This window comes from Salarias fasciatus, chromosome 23 (genome assembly GCF_902148845.1).
Source record: "Salarias fasciatus chromosome 23, fSalaFa1.1, whole genome shotgun sequence".
Classification (NCBI taxonomy): Eukaryota; Metazoa; Chordata; class Actinopteri; order Blenniiformes; family Blenniidae; genus Salarias; species Salarias fasciatus.
The window spans coordinates 16161960-16184345 of NC_043766.1; the positions used below are offsets into that span (position 1 = coordinate 16161960).

General features: G+C 39.5%; 2 protein-coding genes across 4 annotated transcripts; one reads left to right on the plus strand and one right to left on the minus strand.

Moving 5' to 3' along the window:
• Positions 1-1631: 1631 nt before the first annotated feature.
• plaat1 (phospholipase A and acyltransferase 1) lies at positions 1632-5384 on the minus strand. Of its 2 annotated transcripts, none has more exons than XM_030083387.1 (5): positions 5247-5384; positions 4420-4469; positions 4049-4187; positions 2452-2720; positions 1632-1796 (listed from the first exon to the last, which is right to left on the minus strand). In XM_030083387.1, exons 2-5 carry the CDS (start codon positions 4444-4446, stop codon positions 1695-1697), a joined length of 537 nt encoding a protein of 178 aa, XP_029939247.1. In that variant the 5' UTR covers positions 4447-4469; positions 5247-5384; the 3' UTR covers positions 1632-1694. The 2 variants fall into 2 exon arrangements, with proteins under 2 accessions (XP_029939247.1, XP_029939246.1); XM_030083386.1 differs by having other exon boundaries at positions 5218-5384.
• Positions 5385-7317: 1933 nt separating this feature from the next.
• On the plus strand, positions 7318-22097 carry mfn1b (mitofusin 1b). Of its 2 annotated transcripts, none has more exons than XM_030083365.1 (18): positions 7318-7480; positions 7861-8018; positions 8705-8840; positions 9129-9291; positions 10598-10722; positions 10885-10993; positions 12336-12443; positions 13442-13595; positions 13839-13906; positions 16639-16760; positions 17021-17147; positions 17541-17645; positions 18164-18266; positions 19237-19481; positions 19875-20054; positions 20326-20522; positions 20753-20887; positions 21345-22097. In XM_030083365.1, the coding sequence occupies exons 2-18, from the start codon at positions 7871-7873 to the stop codon at positions 21412-21414; spliced, it is 2295 nt and encodes a 764-aa protein (XP_029939225.1). In that variant the 5' UTR covers positions 7318-7480; positions 7861-7870; the 3' UTR covers positions 21415-22097. The 2 variants fall into 2 exon arrangements, with proteins under 2 accessions (XP_029939225.1, XP_029939224.1); XM_030083364.1 differs by having other exon boundaries at positions 7318-7456.
• The last annotated feature ends 289 nt before the right edge of the window (positions 22098-22386 follow it).

Sequence of the window (22386 nt, forward strand, 5' to 3'; positions counted from 1 at the left end):
TCATGTGATGCTCCCTATTTTGCAAATTTATCAACTATTTCATTACCTTTTATTCCTCTATGCACTGACACTCAAATGATCTTAATCAGTCTTCTCAAATCTATGCAAAGTTTCTATTGTTTTGTGGTCATTATCTTGGCTGGTACTTGAAGTAGGTGATTTAAGGGGCATTAAATGAGAGTGAGACTCTGAACACATTATTGCTCTTTCCACTCTTAGGTCCTCTGACCTTTGCAATGCCGTATTGACTGTCAACAGTTCCACTGTATTAATTGAAAAATTGCACAATGTTCTTCTCAACCCAATTCAGAAAGCAAAACCAGAGTTTCCTGTATCAGGATCTTTGAATCTGTCAGTATAAACTTGAGTAAATGCTTGTGATTTGTATTTGACTAAAATAGCCCCTGCATCTTTGGATACCTTCAAACTGTCAAATATATAAAAACAGATTCAAATTTAAAAAAAAAAACATTTCATTGAAAAATACAGCAGAGTTTGAGTGTAAAAACGACTTTATGTATGTTCAAATGATGGGCCCTGAAAATATTAGCTGTTGTGTGACGAGGCAAAGCTTCACATTATAAAAATACTTTAGAACAGTGACATTTATTAATATCATGATGGAAATCGTCTTGTAATAACATTGGTTTGTAAAATTAAAATTAAAAAAATGAACACATTTCAATGGAGTAAAACTGCACAGTGAAAATTTGCAAAACTCGCAAACAGTGCTGGTGAAGTTACTTAGAAATAGAAATTAGTTACCAATTACTAATCACTTCTTGAAGCAAGTAATCCCGTTACTTTACTGATTACTTATTTTCAAAAGTAATCAGTTGCTTTATTAGTTAGTTTATTTATTTTTCAAAAACATGATGCACACCATGGAAACACTTTAAAGCAATGGAGCTTTCAGCCCAATTCTTTTCTTTAATGCTTTTTCCATCATATCCAATTGATTCAATTGAAAGTGTCCTGATTAACTGAGTTAAAGGCATGACCAGATGGATGACAACGGGCAGGCAGATACATGGAATGCTGGTAAATTCATATTATATACACCACAGATCTTCAGTAAAACAATTCTATTAGAAATGTCTGATTACCTTCTTTTATTCATGTAGCTTCAAGGAGATGGGTAGTTATTGAATAGCTGTATAGGAGGGCAGGTAGGATAGATAAAATAGCAACACTGTACACAACATTTATGTGGCAGAAAAGGTGCAAGCAATTTTAATACATTTTTCTGCAGTCTAGAATGAGTTATCTTTTAGTGTCATTTTAACCTTTTCCCAAAGTTTTATACCTTGACTTGCCATATAAACTCTTTCCACACCAATTTGCTTGCAAATGGGAAAGGCAACAACAAAAATGATGATGAAAATTTTAGTTGGAGGAGAGTGACAGAGACGTGTGTTCAGACCATGTTTACAGTCTGGTAGCACTGATTATAAGTAATAGCTGTTAACTTTTCCTCCTTTGTTAAAAAGGCCACGAGCCGGGCACAGAGTGAGAGAGATAGAAGAAACTCACAAACGCCTTAAAAGATGAACGTCAACAAAAACCGGCTTCGAAGGTTCTATGAAGAAAAGACATAGTTCTTTGAACTGTTCATGTATAACTTCTTTTATTAACTGACTGATCACAGCCGCATGAATGTTGGGGAAAACACTCGTCAGTGAAGAATACAGCTGTCAGAAAGGCCTGTTTCTGGATCGTGTGTTGATGAGTCCCAGGACAGAGAAGGCGCTGGCTGCTGCCGTCACCAAACTGATGGCCCCAATGGCCCTTGTAGCCTGTGGAGAGAGGAAGGACCACAGGCGTGGACCGAGGATTACCACACGGGCACAGCAGACATCAGAGAAACAGAACCCCAGTGGATTTTACAGTCTCACACTCTGTGGATTCAAATATCAAAGTTTGAGAATATTTTGTAATGTAGATCATGAACTCAGATTTCTCAGCAAAAACAGTACTTTCTGATACGAGGAAATAAATTTCCTTTTTTTCTTTTGTGTCGATTGTCTTTAGATATTTTGTTGATATTGTTTTATTATTTCATTTCTTACGTCACTTTAAAACCAGGTCAAACCTATCAAACTTGTTTAATCATACAGAGTGCTACATGTGGTTTTGTTCAGCTGTGATAAACAAAAATAGATCAAAGCCTTAATAACATTTGGTTACAGTAGTTTTTAAAGAAATCTAATCAAAACTGGAGCCAAAGCTGAATATGACATGAAGGCAAGCAAGATGTTTTTTTTTTTTCATTTTGTTTCCTTGCTTTTAACTACTGCATACAAAATGTGTTTATAGAATCTTTACATTTCTGTCTCTGTTCCAGAGTGTAAAGTCGTGACAGTGAGGCCATCAGTGTTTGCGATCTGACAATTTGAAGTCTGGTATTTTGCTCTGACACAGTAAAATGAAGCAAAGCAAAGAGTGAGAGACCTGCTCGGACACCCCCTCTCCATAGCGCAGGAGGGTCACGAAGTGCTCGCAGTTGCTCCCCAGCAGGTCATAGGACACCTCCTGGCCAATGAGGACTTGTGCTCGCTGGATGATTTCGCAGATGGGCAGGGGTGTGTGGTTATGGTCATACTTGTTGTTGACGCGGTAGGAGTCGCTTCCCACCACCTCCTTCAGCAGCTGCATGCGCACCACTGCTTTCCTGCTGAAGACAGACTTTACGCTGGACATGGCAGCTGCCTGGCTCTCATCTGGGGAAGTGGAAATGGACAAGAGGACAGAATGTGATACGATCCAAGGATCTGAACAATAACATGTAGATTTTAGACTTACAACAAAACTAACAGACAAAAAGCTAAAACCAAAAAGATAAAATGAACTCTGGATCTTGATCACACATATTCTGTAGAATGCTTTTATTTTTCAAATGACACATTTTAAAAGAAGACAAAAAGTGTTTATTATTATTTCAAGACAACTGATGGCACGTTTGACCCACATAGCCTGGAATCAATGTGTGTGATAAATTCTGATGACGTGAACAACAAAACTCAAAAAATGTTGACAAAATCATGGTGATAGTGGAGTCTACTTCAAAACTGACAAAAAAAAAAAAAAACACAGATGTGTCTCAAAATTAGAATACAATGAATTCAGAGTCAGTGGCATTTTCATATGTTCAAGATCCGTTGCAAATAAACTGAAACATATGAAATGTTTATGATTCCATATTTCCTAAAATGAAATGTGCTACATCCCAAAATATATTTCACAAGATCGGATATTTGTCTGTTTTGACCATTTTCAAGCATGCTGGAGCTTTCATTTACATTGTCTTCTTTATTTTGTCTTGTTTGTTATGCTTGGAATAAAATTAAACAAACAAATGGTCAAAACATATTCCATTAATACCACAATAAGTTAAATTCTGAAAACAAAAATCCTGTAAAGCTTAATACTTAATTTGAGTGTCTTGTGAAAAAAACTTTCAAGCTATTCGCCTTTTTTAAATGAGCACGTATTTGATCTGGTTCACATTGTGGAAAAAAATTCTCATTTTACATATTGAATAGTTCTGACATAGTATAGGCATGTAAGATAGCACCAGTGTTTTTGAGCTGTTTTAGAAGAAATCCAAGTTGTTTTAATGCTGTTAAGAGAACTACCTGACTGCATTACACCACAAACCTCTCAAAAATTTTTGCCCCACTAATATCATGGCATTCTTAGACTTTACTAATAAGCAGCAAAAAAACCGTGCCAATGAAATTCTCACAGTTTGCCCTGTTGTTTGAAGTCCTCTCTTTGGCCTAACACTTTTACTAACATTTCTTGACGATACATAGAACAGACAGGATCATTTTTTGTTGTTTTATTTGTGACCTTCAAGAAAAAAATAACTGTTTTATCTGCAATCAATCTGTATTTAAATGTGGGAAACAGATTAATCATTTATTCAATTACATCTTACTTTTACTACATATATTTTAATAATCTGAGTATGTATGGCTTAATAAAGATGACACTTCCTGTGTTAAAGTCAGTTAAATGATATGCACAATTTCAATAATTCACTCACCGACAGGAGTCAAATTGATGATGTAGCCATCTCCCAGGTAAAGGGCCCAGTGTTGATAGGCAGGTCTGAAGATCTCAATGAGGTCACCAGGCTGGGGGTCACCCGAGGGGTCAGGAAGGTCAGGGTCATTAGAGGCCATCTACGCAAACAGTTATTTTTTCAGTTGAGTTTCACAAAGTGGTTGTTGTTGGTTTTATGAATGAAAAATAGCCTTTTTTAAATGAAACATATGTTTCAATTTAAGAAAACATGATATAAATAAATTGACAATGACTGTGTTTTATTTGTGTGTGTGTGTGTGACAGTCCTGTATTCAAGTCTCATTTAAACATGAAAAGGAAAGTCATGCAAACAACTTTTCAGTGACTTACAGTAGAGTTTCGTTGTTGTTTATCCATCCCACATCATGCTTCCACAAACTCTTAAACACAAAACAGAAATCATGTTTTTGTGAAAGCTGTCAAACCAGCGACTATTCAGCGACTTCAGTTCTATAGAATAAATGTGTTTAACTCATTCTGCAATGTGACTTAAAGTCTAAAATGCAGTTAAATTCCCAGAGAAAGAGATTGCTAGATGGAATGCTACAAACGTAAAGGTCACCCACACATGCACAATACACACAGGGTCACACAGACAATACACACATCAGCTCTTGTGTCACCTGTGCTGCCACAATAGCATCAACACAAAAGGGAAGCTGACAGAAAAATAGTTTGTGCTCAGGTTAATTTACATGGAGGGAAAAAAAAATATTGGTAAAGTCAGATCACTTTCAGTACTTCTAATCCAACAAAATGCTTTGGTTCATCTCAGTAAATTATGACAATGTGAATCATTTCATTATGTGTTTTGAAAATACACTGAGATGGGGTGAAATTTATATATCCCTGGGAGAGCAATTAGTATATTCATGTCATTAATAATGTATGATGCCAAGGCCAGGTTGAAAATAGGAGGTCATGTATTATTTACTAAACCAAAACTCCATCAGTGTTGATGAGCTGCCACGGACGTAGAAGCATTACTTGCTGAAAAGGAGCATAATATGGGACCTTTAAATGAAATTGAGTAATAGTTACTGATGTACTCTTTTAATGGTGACAATTGGGCTACAAACCCATTTGTCAAATCAAAGTAATGCAACGAATGACCAGAAAAATACTTACTCGAACACCAGCAGTTTTTTCTTCCTCACCATTTTAATTCTCCATCATAAATCCGCACAAAACCATAAGAAATCCAGTGAGAAAAGAAAGGCAGAAGTAGAGTGAGCCCACGTTTCTGTAAAGACAAGCAGCTTCTGAGTATCTCAAAGCCAAATGAGAGGCTGGAGGTCGTGGTGGAGGTATTTCACTGTCCGCTGCTCTGACAGACAGCAGTTTGCCACACACACACACACACACACACACACACACACACACACACACACACACACACACACACACACACACACACACATACACACACAGAAAGGGAGGGAGAGAGAGGCACTACCTCTCTGCTTTGTCTCATTCACAAGCAGCTGCTCTGAATGAAAATCATTGTGTCTTTGTAAAAGCAGCACAAATATGTTTCATTTCAAGTTCATATAATCTTTATGGTTCCAACTACTGTAGCTGCTCATGTTGATAATATCTGTGATCTGAATCAATTTGTCCCTTCTTGAACAATCACATAACAGTCCTGTTGACAATGTATAACTACAATTCTTTTTTTCATTTAAAAAAGCTGGTCTTAGCAGTAGAGGTGAAAACAGTAGGCCTATGGTAAAATTGCACTACTCAGGTCACATTAATGGCATTAAATTGCAAGGAAAAATGCTATTAATGAAAAATGTAAGACATATCCTTTAAAAAAAAACCCTATTTAATGAATTACATATCATCAAAACAATATCTACCGACGATGGCAGATATTCAATTCCATTCATTTACAAAACAGACCAAACGTCTTTGATAAATAAAGAACGATTTTTAAGAAACACCCTGAAATTTGGAGTTTCTCAATATATCAATCGAAACTCAGCATATAAGCAGATTGAATTGTGTAAATTGTTTTTATGCACAAGTAAAGGTACTTCATCATACTTGAAAAATATATACTCATAACAGTGCAATCACTGAAAAATACTTCTTAATTGCATTAATGTAACTGTTAACTGTTTGCAGTGTGTTTATTTCACTCCTGTCAAATATATCAACAGTGTTTATCTCAAAAAGCCACAGATGTCAGTTGGACAGCTGTCTCAGAAAGACAAGCAGGGTCTCTTCAGAGTCTTTAAGGTTAATTCTAGGAGAAATATCAGCAGGTATACTGCCTTTTCAGGTTTTACATACAAAATCCATTCTGAGCCCCTTCCTTTAGGCCAGGGGTGGGCATTCCTGGTCCTGGAGGGCCACAGTCCTGCATGTTTTCCATGTCTCCCTGCTTCAACACAGCTGATTACAATGTGGCTCATTATCTGGCTTTCTGCTGAACTTCACCATGAATCTTCATGAGATTCAGGTATGTTGAAGCAGGGAGACATGGAAAACATGCAGGGCTGTGGCCCACCAGGAATTCCCACCCCTGCTTTAGGCTTTAGTCAACCTCCTTTTAAGCATATTCAATCACATTAATGTTGTAAAAGTCACATATTAACAGCTATGCACACAATAGATTTATTACGTTCCTGAGATTGGTTTTCATGCAACGAGCCTACAGAATATTATCAGTTACAATTTCCTGGTTTGGGTTTCTGGTGCAGTGAAGGAGTTTCCAGGGCTGGAGACCCCCTGTCCTCCCTGATTGGCTGGAGCTTGCATACCCTTTGGCTCACTGGAATCCGCCCCCTGTCCTGACAGTGCAAGGGCCTGTATCAAGCTGACTGCATTCCTCCTGCATGCAACAGGAACTCCAATCACCTACATGTTGAACATGGGGAATTAAAATGAATGACGTGAAATACACGGCACTGACCCTGAGGGCTGTGGTGAAAACATTACATGTGAAATTGAAGATGTTATTTTTTATAATGAAATTATTTTAAAGCAAAAAAAAAAACTCCCTGCGATGTTAGCCCCAGTGTGATAAAATCAGCACAACTTGACAAACTATTTATTAATGTTATTCAAGGTTTTGTTATTGATGTGATGTTAATCAGAAATAATTAATATAAATATAATAACAATGTATATTAAAAAAATATGGCTCGCGCTTATCCCGGGGTTTTATTCTGAAATCCCACCGGAAGTGTCCCTCTTGCCTCTGACTTGAGTCCGCAGCTCCACGGTCTACAAACACAAGGTTAGCGGTGCTGTGCCAGTGATCTTTCAGCGCGACTTTTGAGGGATTTATCGGCGCTGTTTACACAGTTCAGTCGTGACTGTGTTATGTGAAGAGGGCCGTGGCTGTCGCGGGACTGTGGTGAGGAGAAATCACCTCTCATTTGTTAAGTCCCAGCTTGGTTTTCATCTGTCTCTTTAGCTAGCTCGAAGTGTTAGCTTCACAGCTGCATGCGTGCACTTGAGTTACGCCGGTTATTTACTTTTATAACCTTTACCCGCAACTCCGGAGAAGACCGTGACCTTTACATATCGTCTGTTGTCGAGTCTGGCCAAGTTTCGTGGAGTAACTTCTTCATTGGCGTTTAGATAACTCAGTCAGAAGCCGTATTTATTTTCAAATTAGCTTTTCTCTAATAGTTCTATGTACAGTAAGTGTGTTGAATAGAGTTCAGCAGCATGTTGTTGTGAACAGATCCATTAGTGAGAGTTTTGTAGACTGACACGAGCTGATTGTTTGCCCTTTTTGACCGTATCCGGCTGCAGATCGGGCACCATGGCTGCAGCGCCTCCTCTCCGGCGGTCAGACTCGGCTCGGGGGGAGTTCTCCCCCCTCAAGCACTTTGTTGTGGCCAAGAAGACCATCAGCGACGTGTTTGAGCAACTACTCAACTACGTGAAGGAGACCTCGGAGTTTGTAGAAGGTACTTAAATAAACCTCTGGACCTCCTCACTAATAATCTGTACTGGGAACTGGATTATTGTATTTGTGTATTATTTTATTATTTAGGATAATATGATTGGGTTGAGTTGCAATTGAATCATTTATTTTTGTTTTTGTTTATTTTGTTGTATTGACAACAGAAAAAACTACAAATAAATAAATTAACCAATTAAAGACAAGATAAGCAGCAGTGACATTGGAAATCTAGTAGTCCTGTTTACATGGGTCCAGAAATTTTACTTCTAGTCAGATTGTGAGATCAGTCAGATTGTAAATGTTTCATGTAAACGCTTAAGCGGTTCGTATTCACTCACACAATTTCAGGTCGTATTGTAAGAAGTTGTCTGTGTCAATTGACAATCTGCTTGATGTCTCATATTAAGAGGGTGGATTGTGTTACAGGAGTGGATGTGCGCTGGAAACAGGAATCTGATGAATCAAAGCCAAATTGATCTTCGGCGTAACAAATTGTATAAGTTCTTTCTCCTAGACATATTTTCAGGACAAATCAGTGACCGTAGAGCCACATATACACATAACCAACTCCAGAGTTGTCGGCAACAAAAAATGTTGCTGTCGACCACAGCAAAGCCTTGTAACATGTGAAAAATGTGGTTGGAAAAAAGTAAAACAGAAATGCCTGTACTTTCTTTATTTTTGTGTTAGAAATCAGTGGAAATAAGGCTTTGCAGAACATTGCAAGTCAGGATCAGAAGCTGGAGATCCAGGCCTATGCTGACAAGCTTGCTGTCATTCAGGAGGTACTTGCACGCAGGCACATGAAAGTGGCCTTTTTTGGCAGGTAAGTGTATAAATATGCACATGCGTTTTACACATTAGGTGTTGCCTTCATGAATCTCTTATGTGGGTTGATTAGTTCTAGTAATTTGCTTGTTAGCCTGATTAAAACATTTTATTGACCTTCGAATCCAAAGGATTCATTTGTGTCAACTAAACAGTGAAAGTGAGAGTCTCAACACAGGCAGGAAATCACATTTATTTAGTTTGCTTTTATGTTGTAAAAACTGTTTTCGAATGTTAATGAATGATTTGATTGAAAGCCCACCTTGTCTTGTTGGGTCTTTTCTAGGACCAGTAATGGCAAAAGCACAGTGGTTAATGCCATGCTGAGGGACCGCGTACTGCCCAGTGGTATTGGCCACACCACGAACTGCTTCCTAAGTGTTGAGGGCACTGATGAAGACAAAGCCTACCTCAAGACGGAGGGCTCTGATGAGGAGAAAAGTATTAAGGTAATTGTAACTCTTGAAAGTTTATTCTGTACTTTATTTGTTTTAAGACTGCAGTTCTATTAGTAATTTATTTCCACATTGTTGTGCATGAGCACATACGCGCCTGTGAGTAGTGATAACTATTTCATACTACTGACAGACTAAGCACAAGGTTTTGCACCAAAATATACTCAACTTTGTTAATCAGACTATCTGTTGCTTTTAAATGTCATCACTCGGATATGTGCAACATAGACTGAAGGTTGAGAAATCTTATGTTCAGTAGTGTATGAGTTGAATTGCTTGCCCAGCTGAGTTTAAGTCTTTGTTGTGGTTAATGTCAAGTAGGTCGCCTGGTTGAGGATGAAGGGTGATAGGTTTATTATGCATTTTGATAAAACAACGTTCATATTGTGTTAATTGTAATAATAATAATAATACATTTGGCTATACATTGTTTTCGATCAAAGTCACAGGCATTTAAAACAGTTAAGAAAACAAAAATAATTGTGGTACTTGAAGCATTAGTGTTAGCAATTTAGTAGCAATATGATCAAATCCAGTGTGTGAGAACTGGGCCGTCTGAACCTGCAGCCATGCAGGCCTTTTCCAGGTCAGGATGTTTGGTAACCTAAAGCTGAGCATCTGATGCTTCACTCGCTTCTTCTCTTCACCCTGTAGAGGTGTATGCTGTTGGCATGACTAAACATGATTAACACGCTTTGCAAGTTTTCATCTACTGGTTTCTGTTGTCCTCTAATGTTTATTTATCAGTGTGATGCTTTTACATACCATTTGCTGCGGTTCCAGAAATGGATTGGTTTGTCTAATTACCAAGTTCAAGGTCCTTCCTTTTCATTTTCCAAGTCTCACCTTAATGCAGGGTTTATCAGCCCCTGTTGAGCATACTTTCACTTTCCTCTGCTGTGGCAATGAGGCTCATTACGGCTTTGAGTCAGGTGTGTTGAAGCAGAGCAACAGTTGAAACATGCAGGACAGGGGCTCTCTCGGGCCAGGGTTAGAGACTAAGCCTTTACTGGATGTCAGTGTGAACTGTACATCAAGTTGATATCAATAGATTGATCATTTTTTGTACATTTTAATAGCATAAAGACAATAGAATGTAAATTTATAAGTATATTTTTATATTGAATAACAAAATATTTAATTGCATGATCTGAAACGGAGCTTGAATAAAAAGAGTGTTTTAAATGTTTCGTGCTCAGGAGTAATGCATCATTGGTTTCAGTTGAGTTTAGTCAGTTAATGCACCTTTTTTGTGTTAATGTCCATAACAAAAGTGTTTTTGATTCCACTCTCTTTCCAGACTGTTAACCAGCTAGCTCATGCACTTCACATGGATGAAAGTCTGGATGCTGGCTGTCTTGTTCGTGTCTTTTGGCCCAAAACCAAATGTGCACTGCTGCGAGATGATCTGGTGCTCGTAGACAGGTGAGGGGATCCAGCTGGTGCATCCGGACAATCTTATCAACTTTTCTTTATGATTTTGATCATTTCCAGTTCAGCATCATGAACATATCAAGGTCTAAAGAAGCACATCTGTTGATGCATATTTGTCGATATTCCCATGTTGACATCTCTCTACCTGCGTAGCCCTGGGACAGATGTCACAACCCAACTGGACAGCTGGATCGACAAGTTTTGCCTGGATGCTGATGTCTTTGTGTTGGTGGCAAACTCTGAATCCACTCTCATGAACACGGTAATGAAATTTTACCAGCACAGAACTACTGTTTGATCTGATATTCAAGTGATTTTTTTTTTTTGCATTGTAGTTTTTCAGGCTTGGGGTGAACTGTACTAACAGAGGAAGCATCGTTTTAGACATGAATTAGCAAGATGACATTTGAAATGATAAGGAGTGCAAAATCTTCCTCCGAGGCTGTTGCTCTCTTAATTGCCACAAGTTACTCTTATTTTATATGTGGTTTTGCCTTAGGGTTTTGTCTTAAGCTAATCTAATCTTGGTTGATTACATCCATGCTTTGAGTGTCAGCTGACGGAGTGCCGTAATTGGCTGCCTGGGCATCTTTAAACCCCATCAATTTCGGGTATGGGCGACTGTACTTGACAATAAAGAGTATTCTGATTCTGATGAAGGTTCATCCTGTGTGTAGGTAAAGTGGTAATGCATTCCATCCCTTTATGGTTATGATTTTCTTGAGAAGCAGAGCCTTCTTTGACTTTAGTGTGTGTGGTGTGTGTTGTGTGTGTCTCCACTTGTTAATTTGAATTAATATTAGATTTGCTGTAGCAGGTCTTGTGAAACACAGCAGCTGAAAAGACACTTTCACTTCTATTGTTAGACACCACACTTCTCACTGTACTTGATTGTTTCTGAGTATTCGCTGTAAGGAATGTGTTTTAAGGAATTCTGACAGCTTAACTTGGATCAACTTGAAGTATTGTGACAGAACAGCACGCAGTGTACATTTTGAGTTACGTCATTCACACCAGCTCCTTTAGTTCATGTGACTGTTTCATAGGTTGAGCTGATTACAGAATGACACTGCCTCTGTTTGAATCCAGCAATAGCGCCATTCTTGTTTTCAATCTGCTCAGGCATTCATGCAATGTGAAACTGGACACAGTCAGTCACGGCGCTCTGTAACTCGACTGGGACTCTTCAAGGGAAAGCAAACTTACATTCCCCTCTGAATTCGTCGGTGAAAATAAACTCGGCCATTAAGGAGATAATGAAAGATGGTGGCTAGTGATGAGACTTTGAATTTATTTTGTCTTGTAAATTAGAGAGAGTCAGACAGGTAGGAACAGATATTTTTCTCTCTGAACAGGAATTCCCCCTGAAAAAACTATGCTTTTATTTTTACAGTGAGGGATTATTTGAAAGATGTTTAGACATGAGTAGACAATGATTTTAGATATTCTCCATTACTTAATAACTTATAATAAGATAATGTCCTGCATTAACACACTTTTAAGGGTTAGAGGAAATATATGATCTGTATGGGATGTGTTATTGTTATGAGTTCAGAACAGTTCTTGGTTTACTGACTGTCGTCCTGATGTTTTTTGTCCTCTAGGAAAAGCAGTTTTTCCACAAAGTGAACGAACGTCTGTCAAAACCAAACATATTCATCCTTAACAACCGCTGGGATGCCTCCGCAAACGAACCGGAATACATGGAGGATGTAAGTCTGACACTTGTTGCAATTTCCTGAACAAGAATGCTTTGATGTGACTGTTTACATCTTCTGGATTCCAGAGTTTTGTATGAAAAAAACCTAAGTTGCCACAGCAGTTACGTGGATATTAAAGTTTTAAATCCTACTCTGTTACTATTACCTAGGGACTAATGGTGATTTGTAATAATTACTACCTCATTGATTGGGGGGTGTTTTAAAAGTTGTATTTTTTATTTTTTTTTTAATTGCGTGTCTTTTTCTCCCTTTTTCCTGGTTAAATAAGAGGCTGTGGTGGAAATGATCTCAGAGGATATTGAGATAGATGACATGCACAGCAGCATGACGAAAGAAACATTTTTCAGCAGGTTTAATAGAAACGCTCTGATGGCACGTTGTCCTGACAGCGCCGCTTACTGTTCTCAAGTCACGTTGCTGCTTCGACATGGTTACTGTTGCTATGACGACTTCACACCATGTTAAAAGCGGTCATTTCAGTCCGAACGACACTTTCCATTAACTTTAGCAAGTGGTGTGATTATGCACCAAGTCATCAAACAGCCTTTGATACAGCGGCTTAATTACATTTGTCTCTTTGCGTGACTAGTGTCTGTTTTGTTTTTTTGGTCTTGGTTTGAGTTCTTTTTGTTGTTGTTGTTTTGTAGCAGCATTTTGCACATGTACGTGACAACAGCAGATGTTGGAGCATGCACCGACTTGGCATCATATCTGCCTGTAATGTCAGTAAATTCAAGTAAAATGTGGACTTCGCTTATCCCGTGCCAATACACTGCAAGAAACAGATGTGTGGGGGTAATTCACAGATAACCAGAGTTCCACCGGTAATGCTAGTCCTGTGCGAATAGTACATAAGCCACTGTTGTTTGCAATGGATTTTTGATTTATTAACTTTCTTGTAAGTTTTCCTCTAAACCTTGACTAGGTCATACGAGAATAGACAAGAAAAAAAGTTGTGAATGCTTTTGTTTCTTGTTCTTCTTCCCCAGGTGAGGAAGCAGCACACCGATCGCTGTGTCAACTTTCTCGTCGAGGAGCTGAAAGTTGTCGACCGTGAGCAGGCACCCAACCGCATCTTCTTCGTTTCTGCGAAGGAGGTCCTCAATTCCCGTATGCAGCGTTTACAGGGCATGCCTGAAACAGGTGAGGGTGCTGTGCGTTCATAGACGATGCTGCTTCTGTTTGTTGATGGATGCAGCTATAGTAGCCATGTGTAATGGGATTATTTTAACAAAGCTTAAACCTGCAAACTTCCTGTTTGCAGTTTGCTTCTGTGTAAGGATGGGTGGGTTTTTAATGGACTCCTGTCTTAGTGTTAGTGATTTATTGCTGTTGCGATGGAAACAAAGTCTGATTTTGTTCTTATATGATGGTCTCATCCAACAGGTGGCGCTCTAGCCGAAGGCTTCCAGGAAAGACTGAAGGAATTCCAGAACTTTGAGAGGAGGTTTGAGGTGTGTCTGTGAGCTTAGAAAATAGACAAGCAATGTTCAAACATTGTAGGATGAATACCTAATTAAATCCTGAGTATTGATACAGATTAACCAACAGAAAACCCTCTCAGCAGTTTCAGAGCTTGAGGTTTAGTCACTTTTAGGTGGAGAAATAAAAGTCGTGGGGAACGTTTGTGTTCAGAACCAGGAAACAAACGCTACAGTTGATGCGTCTTGTAAAGCTAAGCAGATCAATTCCACCTTGTCTGACTGCTGCTAATGGGAATTTGTTACCTCAGTAGAAAAGAACCTGCATTATTTTGGGAAATGGAATAGTTTACTCATTGATTCAGAAGATGGATACAAGCACTGACAGCCATTGTTGTTCAGTTGTCTCTGTAAACCTTTACAGTGAAACAAACGTTGGGTTCGGCTGCCAAGCGGGGTGTATGCATATTTGTCAGAGTGTCATGGAGGTTTTTATAGGGATTTTTTTTTTTTTGAAAGAGAAAGCAAAGGCCATAATCTTATTGCCAGCCAACTGAAGCAGTCAGCTGTTCAAATCCTACTGTTGACTATTTAATTCAAAGTGACTCTCTCGAGGCCTTCTCGGTCAATCACTGTGCCTTATCATCATCCTGCGTCTTCATTGCTGAAATCTAGATTCACTTGGGTGAGGACATCCATTTGTTTTCATCCAGCTTTGAGTTTGTTCAGTTTGAACCTGGTTCATTTTTCTGTACTGTCTTTTTTTTTTTGTTTATTTTTTTACGGACATGGTTTTCAATTTGTTTGTCCTTAGAGGTAAAATAACAAATTTATCAATTCCTGCTACTGCTCATATTTTTTAAAAACTAGTGATGACAAATTGTGTTTGATAACACAAAAATAGAGAACAACCTGATGTCTTTTATATTTTATATATTTGATATTTTTTCAATGCTAACAGCTCAGTTTAAAGTTGCATTGAGGAGTTTGCACGTTTTATGCGAAACAGCGCCCCCTGCAGGCCTTGGGCGTAATGCAGCTTAGTGAAAAACTCGTCTCTGTGGCTCGCGTGCACAGAAGAGGGGAACTCGGTCTTCACTCGTTTAGTAGCGCTCAAGTATGATTTAAGTTTCTTTTACCTGGTGGAGTCTGTGCTGGAGCTGTGGCAGTGCTAGAAGCCAGTCTTTTCTTACTTTCTGGAAGATCCTGCTCAGTTGTTGCTCACTAAGCATCTGGCGGAGTAATGGCGGACAAAATGAAACCTAAGAGCCGGAGCGCGCATTACGTCATTCCTTTCAAATTCTCCCCCAAAAAATGCTGGTGCCGGACCGGCACTGCAACTTTCAAGTGACAATTTAGCGCTGTTAGAGGTACTTGTAATGAATATGTCAGGGCACATTGTACACATCATTAAAAATGTGTAACATATTTATGGTGGAAAAGAAGTATTTTTAAGGTTGTAAAACTCCTTAATGCACCTTTAATATAAAACTACTTTTTTCCAGATTACCTCAGTATACATGATCAATGAGTTGATTCCCATTTACATTTGACCCCGATATTTTTAGTGGAAACGGCTGCTAGTTCACAGGACATCTGTGTTGAGATTCATCGAAAATGGCGCAATACGTCGTTTGTGGTGGGTCAGAGTGTTCAGCAGTCTTTTCTAAAACAGGCGAAGATCTCAAGGTGAAATTTTTCTGAAACAAAAAATGCAAAACTTGTCATTTAAAGCAACACTAAGGAACTTTCAGTTTTCGTTGATTTTGGCGGCGCCAGTGGACAAAAGCGGTAGTGTTTTGCCTGAACGAATACTACAGTTCCCATGAGGACTAGCGCGTGGCGTGGTAAAATGCTGCTCCCGGTGGCGTGCTGTCGGACTGAACTCGCCTTCATTTGTTTCCAGTGGCTGTGTGAAGGATGGATAGCGACGAGGTAATGAATCTAATGGTGGCTAAACAATGTTATATCATGATGTGACGCATGCCGTAAAGCAGTCCGCACATTTGGAGTTTTTTAGTGTGCAGGGTTCCTACCACCCTCCTCACAGCTGCTTAGTCCAAGTGAAAGCAAGACTGACACCCTCAGGCCGTGACAGAGGGGTCATTCAACTAGCTGTAAGTCGATGTATCATCACAAAATATATTAAAATGTTTTATTAAGGTTGAAAAGTTCCTTAGTGTCGCTTTAAGTTGATCAGTGTCATGTAAACAAAAAGCTTTGAGAGTAATAAGCAGTCAAGGCTTTTGTAAAATACATACAATTATACTTGGCTCTAGTTAAAGGATACAGTTCGTTATTGATTATTCATGTGACTTGTGGCCTGTCATTGGTAGGATATAAAACTGTAAGAGCTAACGGCAGGTAATAGGGAGATGACAATATAAATACATTAATTTTTTTTTTTTTTTTTTTTTTTTTACAATTCAATTCTGTCTCCTAAAAAAAAGTCTGCAAATGTCTAATTTCCTCCTTTTTCATGTTAATCTCATTTCTTTGTGTTCACTTCATATGATTTATTTGTTTAACAAACACAAGACTGTGACTTTCCCAAAATGTTGGCTGCAGGACACAGGATACACACACTGCTGCTGTCATTTTCACCCCTGTGTTTCCATTTCTTTTGTCTTCTTTTAAGTCACAGAAAGCAGCAGGTGTTATATCTTGCCCCCGATTTGTCCCTGGACAGCGTGCAGCCTCGTGCCCGCTGTCCAGCAGCAGCACGCTCAGCGTGTCACAGTAACTTGTGTGTTATGGCCTCGCAGGAGTGTATCTCGCAGTCAGCAGTGAAAACAAAGTTTGAGCAGCACACTATCAGGGCCAAGCAGATCACAGAAAAAGTCAAGAGCATCATGGACGCCATCAACATCGAGGCGGCAGAGAAGAGGTGAGTATCTGCTGCCACGCATTATCAGTGCTATATTGGTGTTGTCCTCTTTTGGGAATGTCGTTAAGGGCGCATGAAGGTAAACTGCAAAACATCAACAGAAAATAAACGTTAAGTGTCCTTTCCTTGAATGTTTAACTTCTTTCTTCTTCTTCTTCGTCTTTTTTTTTTTTTTTTTTAACAATATTAGGCTATTCCACTGCTTTTGCATTGCCTGTTAGTTTGTGTGACAGTGTTCCCTTTTGGGGTGGCTTCATCAGGGTGGCGGCCCTCGAGGACAGAGAGTACCAGATGGACCGGCTGGAGTTTGTGAAGAATCAGCTCAACTTGCTGATTGATGACATTAAGAAGAAAATCAAAGCTATTAGTGAAGAGGTGGAAAACAAGGTAACTCAAGGTCAATTTACCATCTTGGAGGAAACTGACAAATTTTAAAGCATTTGTAACAAAGAAGCCCCTGTTGAGTTTGTCATTTTATAAAACCAGTAGTCAATGTTGCTGCAGGTTGTTTGCCATTCCATCAATCAGATCAATGTTGTAGCTTTACTTTTCAGGCTGTTTTTTTACTTAACGTTTTCTATTTGAATGCCTCTGATGAAATGGCAGCAGTCTGTAGTTTTTCATTGAGATCTGGCTTGAAAGTGGGAAGTGAGGAGGCATCTTAATGCAAATTGAATCAGGTCAGCTGAACTTTGTCAATTTGTCACTGGGATTCAACACAAAATCATGAGTCCCGACCTGTTGATGGTGAGTGTTTTCCTCTATTTTTGTGCCACTCAGGTGTCCAGCGCCATGGAGGACGAGATTTGTCGTCTCCATGTAATTGTGGACGAGTTCCACACAGACTTCCACCCCTCGCCTCACGTCCTCAAGATCTACAAGTCTGTAAGTCACAGCACCAACTTAAAAGTTCATATTCCAGGCAAGCTGTAAAATAAATGAAATATTTGGGGAAACATGCAGGGTAATTACCTTTTTGTTTGTTGTATAAAAATTATTTAAATGCTATTTTCATTAGAGAATTCTGTTTTTTACTGGAAGTTATAATGGCCATGTTGGTTAAGTGCTGGGTGAATTACGCCATTTGTACTTCTTTAAGATGTCAGTCTCATTTACTGACAACATTTTTTCCTTGTTTTGTCATTTCGGGCATCTGTAAATATTTTCCCCATTTTACCATTTTTTCGTTCTCAGGCTACATTATAAATTAGTACTGGCATTGATCGCTGGCTGGCTGATAGCTATGGTACTGGACAGTGCCAATTAGTGAATGTAGTTTTTTCTTGTAGAAGCTTTAATGAGAAATGCAGGGCGTATATGTAGGAAAGTGTTTGATCATCATAAACACTGCACGAAAACTTTTTCCTGTTGTCCGTCTGACGCTGCTGCGCCTTCTGTTGCAGGAGCTGCTGACTCATGTGGAGGAGGGCATGGGAAAGAACCTGGCCTTCCGGTGCTCCAGTGCTGTCCACGCCTCGGTCCAGTCCTCTCAGAGTTACATGATCGGTACCTGATGTCAAACTCGGCTCATTCTTGAAACACTGAGGCTACATTTATATTCATCTTTGAGTTGCAGAGGTTTCTGGGCTTACTAGATTCAAACTACACTACAAGAACAAGAATCTTTAATTCTAAATTCTTTAAGACCCGCCGTGTCATTTGTGTGCAGTCTCTTTTTACAGAGGCACTGTGAGGGCATGTGAGTAAAATACAAATGGGAAAATGGGATATTATGTCACGTCTATCTTTGAGGAGGATCAGACAAAAAGCCACAAACTGCTCACAAGTCTTGGCTCACGGATTTATAAATCGAAGCTTAATATTAACACACATCAGAGTGGGGTTCCTAGTTATATGCCGATGAAATCCTGGTAATCTGTGATATCGTCTAAATTAGCTTTAAACTATAGTATTGAATTCTGAAGCTAAAGATGTTATGTTAAAATTGTTTGTTTTGTTCCAAACTCAAAAAATCAACAATTTCTCTGAAATTGCTTCAGTCAGTCAGTCAATCCTCACATTGCTCTTCACTGGATCACTCATTCAGTGTTACTAAACATAGTCTGGACCTGTTGTGCTCTTGGGCAAAGGTCTCTAACACCCGCATCACAGATATATTTACCCTGATCACTGGATGCCATCCTCCCCTGCTGCATTATGCTACAAGTCCATCACCGTGTCGGGCTCACATCAGTGACGTGCTGAAAAAGGTGTTAATGTGTCCTCTGAGGAAAAGGCTCAAGGAGCCGTTACACAAGTGTGGTCTGTTTATTTAAAAAAAAAAAAAAAGCTTACCTATTGAAACTGAATTTAATTATCTTTTAGCCTTTTCATGCACAGTGTTAATATAATAACTTCCTCATTTGAGCAGTGGTTTATCAAGAGTTGCTTGATTAGAGTTTATCAAATATTATCAACATTGAACGACGTGGTTTATCTTGTGATGGTTTTTTTTTTTTTCCCTGTCCCTCTCCAGAGAGCATGCTGCCTCTGCTTCCTTCTTCTGTTCAGAACCAAGTCCACATGCTGGTACCCAGCAGGAAGTTTGACCTGAGCTACGACTTGAACTGTGCCACGCTTTGCAGTGACTTCCAGGAAAACATTGAGTTTCAGTTTTCTTTGGGCTGGACAGCATTAGTCCACCGCTTCTTGGGGTCTGTCAACGCACAGCGAGCTCTCAAACTGGTGGACCAGAAGTTCCAGGTTCCAGCAACAACTGCAGTAAGGAACAGATGCAACTTCAGTTTATGGTTTAAAGTCAAAAAGAAGGTTGATGTAATCAGGATCAGTACAAGATGAGGAGCTTCTGCTGATCTGTGGAGAGGAAGACTTCACTTGACCTTCATTCACCTCGCTGTGTTTGGTTGATTGTCTCGGAGACAATACTTTGTTTAAAAAATAATGCGATTGCCATTTTCATTATATTATATGATATATTCTGAATGAAAATCACAACACACTACCTTTTAAATCATTAAGTTGTATGCATAGCTGCAAATAATACCTATATAATATCAAGTAAACCGTTGGATTGTAGGCCAGCAGTAGTCAGATTGTCGCCACAAAATGAAGAATACTACGACATGTTTTGAAACCCTGCTGTTCGTTACACAGCCATCCCGACCAGCGCTGCCCCTGACGCGAACGCCTTCCTCGGGACCCCCTTCCATCACGGCGCCACCCAACAGTGAGACTGCCCTCATGACCCAGGAAGACATGATGATAGCCATGGCGACCAACGTGGCGTCCCTCACGTCTCGTACCTCAATGAGCGTGCTTGTCGTCGGTGGAGTGGTGCGTCAACAATGGTCACATCAGTTAAGAATAGATGGGAACTTTTGCCTTCAAAAGTTTGAAATTGTGAAATAGGCTTGTCATTTAAGGGCTGGGGTGTTTTACCAGACTAGCATGTCGGCATAGAGTTTCATGTTGCAGGGAACAGTGTATATTTACTGTTTAATGTTAATTTCAGGTACAAACGTGTATGAAATAATGAAGGAACCCTGAAGTACATCATTGACTAAAAAGCATCCTACGCTCACTGATCTGAGGATCTTTTTCCAAGGTGTGGAAAACAGTCGGCTGGAGGTTGATCGCCTTGTCGGCGTCACTCTATGGCCTGTTGTACCTGTACGAAAGACTCACCTGGACCACGAAGGCAAAGGAGCGTGCTCTGAAGCGCCAGTTTGTGGACTACGCCTCTGAGAAACTGCAGCTCATCGTCAGCTTCACCAGTGCCAACTGCAGCCACCAGGTCCAGCAGTAAGTCCCGAAATACTGCAGTTCGTCTCAACAGACGCGTCTCCTGTCGCATATATGATGCACACGAGGTTGATTCACTGTCATAATGCTGAATGTAGAAACGCACGTTGTTTTGAGGACGCGCATTACAAGTAACACGTGCGCACACGGCCGTGCTTTTCCTCGCCCTCTCCTCTTTAGGCAGGACTAAATAAATAAGCAATGCGACGTTGTGCTCTCTGTGTTGCCAGGGAGATGGCGACGACCTTTGCTCGGCTCTGTCAGCAGGTGGACCAGACGCAAAAGGAGCTGGAGGGAGAAATTCGTCAACTGACAGCCAAGATAGATCAGCTGGAGACCGTGCAGAGTCAGTCAAAGAGCCTGCGGTCAGTCTAGTCTCTCTTTTTCATCAGTGGAGAAATGGGGATTTCAAGGTGGAGAGCAAACAGATCTTTGAGTTTCAAGCAATATTATATTTGAAATCAGTCTTTCTTATTTTAGGCAGCCATACTGAATCAGTACAAATCTGTCTGTCAAGGACCTTTGACAAAGCAGACAATGGAAACTGATCTGTAATTGTTGAGTGAAGTAGGGTCTCCTCCTTTAACAGTGGCAGTACATGTGCAGATTTCCGCTGTTGGAATGACATTTTGATTGAGGGTGACATTAAAATTGCTTGTTTAAAAGCAATAAAATTGCAATAAAATTTTTGCAACAAAATCGACTGCGTTACAGAAAGCACATACACAATTGAGCATAACAAGTCTTATTTGCTTTTGAAATGAATGTACCCAACTTCAAACTGAATGGTGGCTCAGTTTGACCCCTCTGTTTCCTGTGCAGGCATAAAGCCACTGAGCTGGAGAGACAGTTGGAGGCCTTCACAAACCAGTACCTGCAGCCCCCGCAGTGATGCCGCTCCTCATCGTGGCGGAACAGTTCGGCTCTCATTGAGTCACTCATTCCTCGGTATAATGCCACCGTCACGTGGACTTTGCCACGGTCACTGTGTGGATGGTAGCGATGAAAAAGTCAGACCATGTCCCAGTTGTATTATCAAATTTCTCTCGCTCCCTATATGTGTTCATTCATAAATGAATGAAAAAAAAAAACTGGATACATGATTTGCAATATTTTAAAAAGAAAAAAAATTAAATCTTTTCTTCCTAATGATATGAAATAAATACTAAATTCACTGGCCCTCATTTATCAAAGGAAATTTCAGCTGAAAACTGGGTTATACGACCATATCCACGCTAATGTGGACGGTAAGATCAAAGCTCACCACTACATGTCTGACATCTCTTACACAAGTTTGAGTCCTTGCGGGATCACGGTGCAACACAGCAAGATTGATAAATGAGGGCCACTGAGAGGGAATCTCTGGAGTAAGGGACAGCATGTGTTTAAATAACTGTAGGTTTGTGATCTATTTTTTAACAATTCAAACTGTATAGATCAAATCCTCTTATATTTTGTATCCCGTTTATTTATAAGCATTAGATCACACCAGTCTGCACTTTGTAAAAACTTTTTATTTTCTTCCTTGAATGTTTGTTGACTTAAAGATTCAGTAATAAACTTGCAGTGATCCAACGCTCCGTGTTTGTCCATGCATTGCAAACAACTCCAAAAAAAAAAAAAATTGTTACCGGTAAAAATGCTCTGTATAATTTCACTAGCAAAGCAAATTTATTCCTCCTACATTTTCTATCGGCTTTGATAATTCTGATAAATATTTGTAGTAAAATATAGAAGACTTGCAGCCCTCGCAATTACCATAGTTGCTCTGGACCGGCAGCAGACATTGCAGGGTTTAGAGAGACGGACACTCACATCTCTGGGTACTGTCAAGTTGGCAGATAACTAAGGTTTTTTTTTTGTG

Bases quoted from the DNA above. Each gene is read 5' to 3' on its own strand.
- plaat1 (XM_030083387.1), bottom strand. From the start codon at position 4,446: ATGGATAAACAACAACGAAACTCTACT. The intron at 4,188-4,419 runs GTAAGTCACTGA...CTGTTTGCGTAG, and splicing joins AACAACAACGAAACTCTACT to ATGGCCTCTAATGACCCTGA. The intron at 1,797-2,451 runs GTCTCTCACTCT...CTCTCTCCACAG, and splicing joins GAGAGGGGGTGTCCGAGCAG to GCTACAAGGGCCATTGGGGC.
- mfn1b (XM_030083365.1), top strand. From the start codon at position 7,871: ATGGCTGCAGCGCCTCCTCTCCGGCGGTCAGACTCGGCTCGGGGGGAG. The intron at 10,723-10,884 runs GTGAGGGGATCC...CTACCTGCGTAG, and splicing joins GATCTGGTGCTCGTAGACAG to CCCTGGGACAGATGTCACAA. The intron at 19,482-19,874 runs GTAAGGAACAGA...TTCGTTACACAG, and splicing joins AGGTTCCAGCAACAACTGCA to CCATCCCGACCAGCGCTGCC.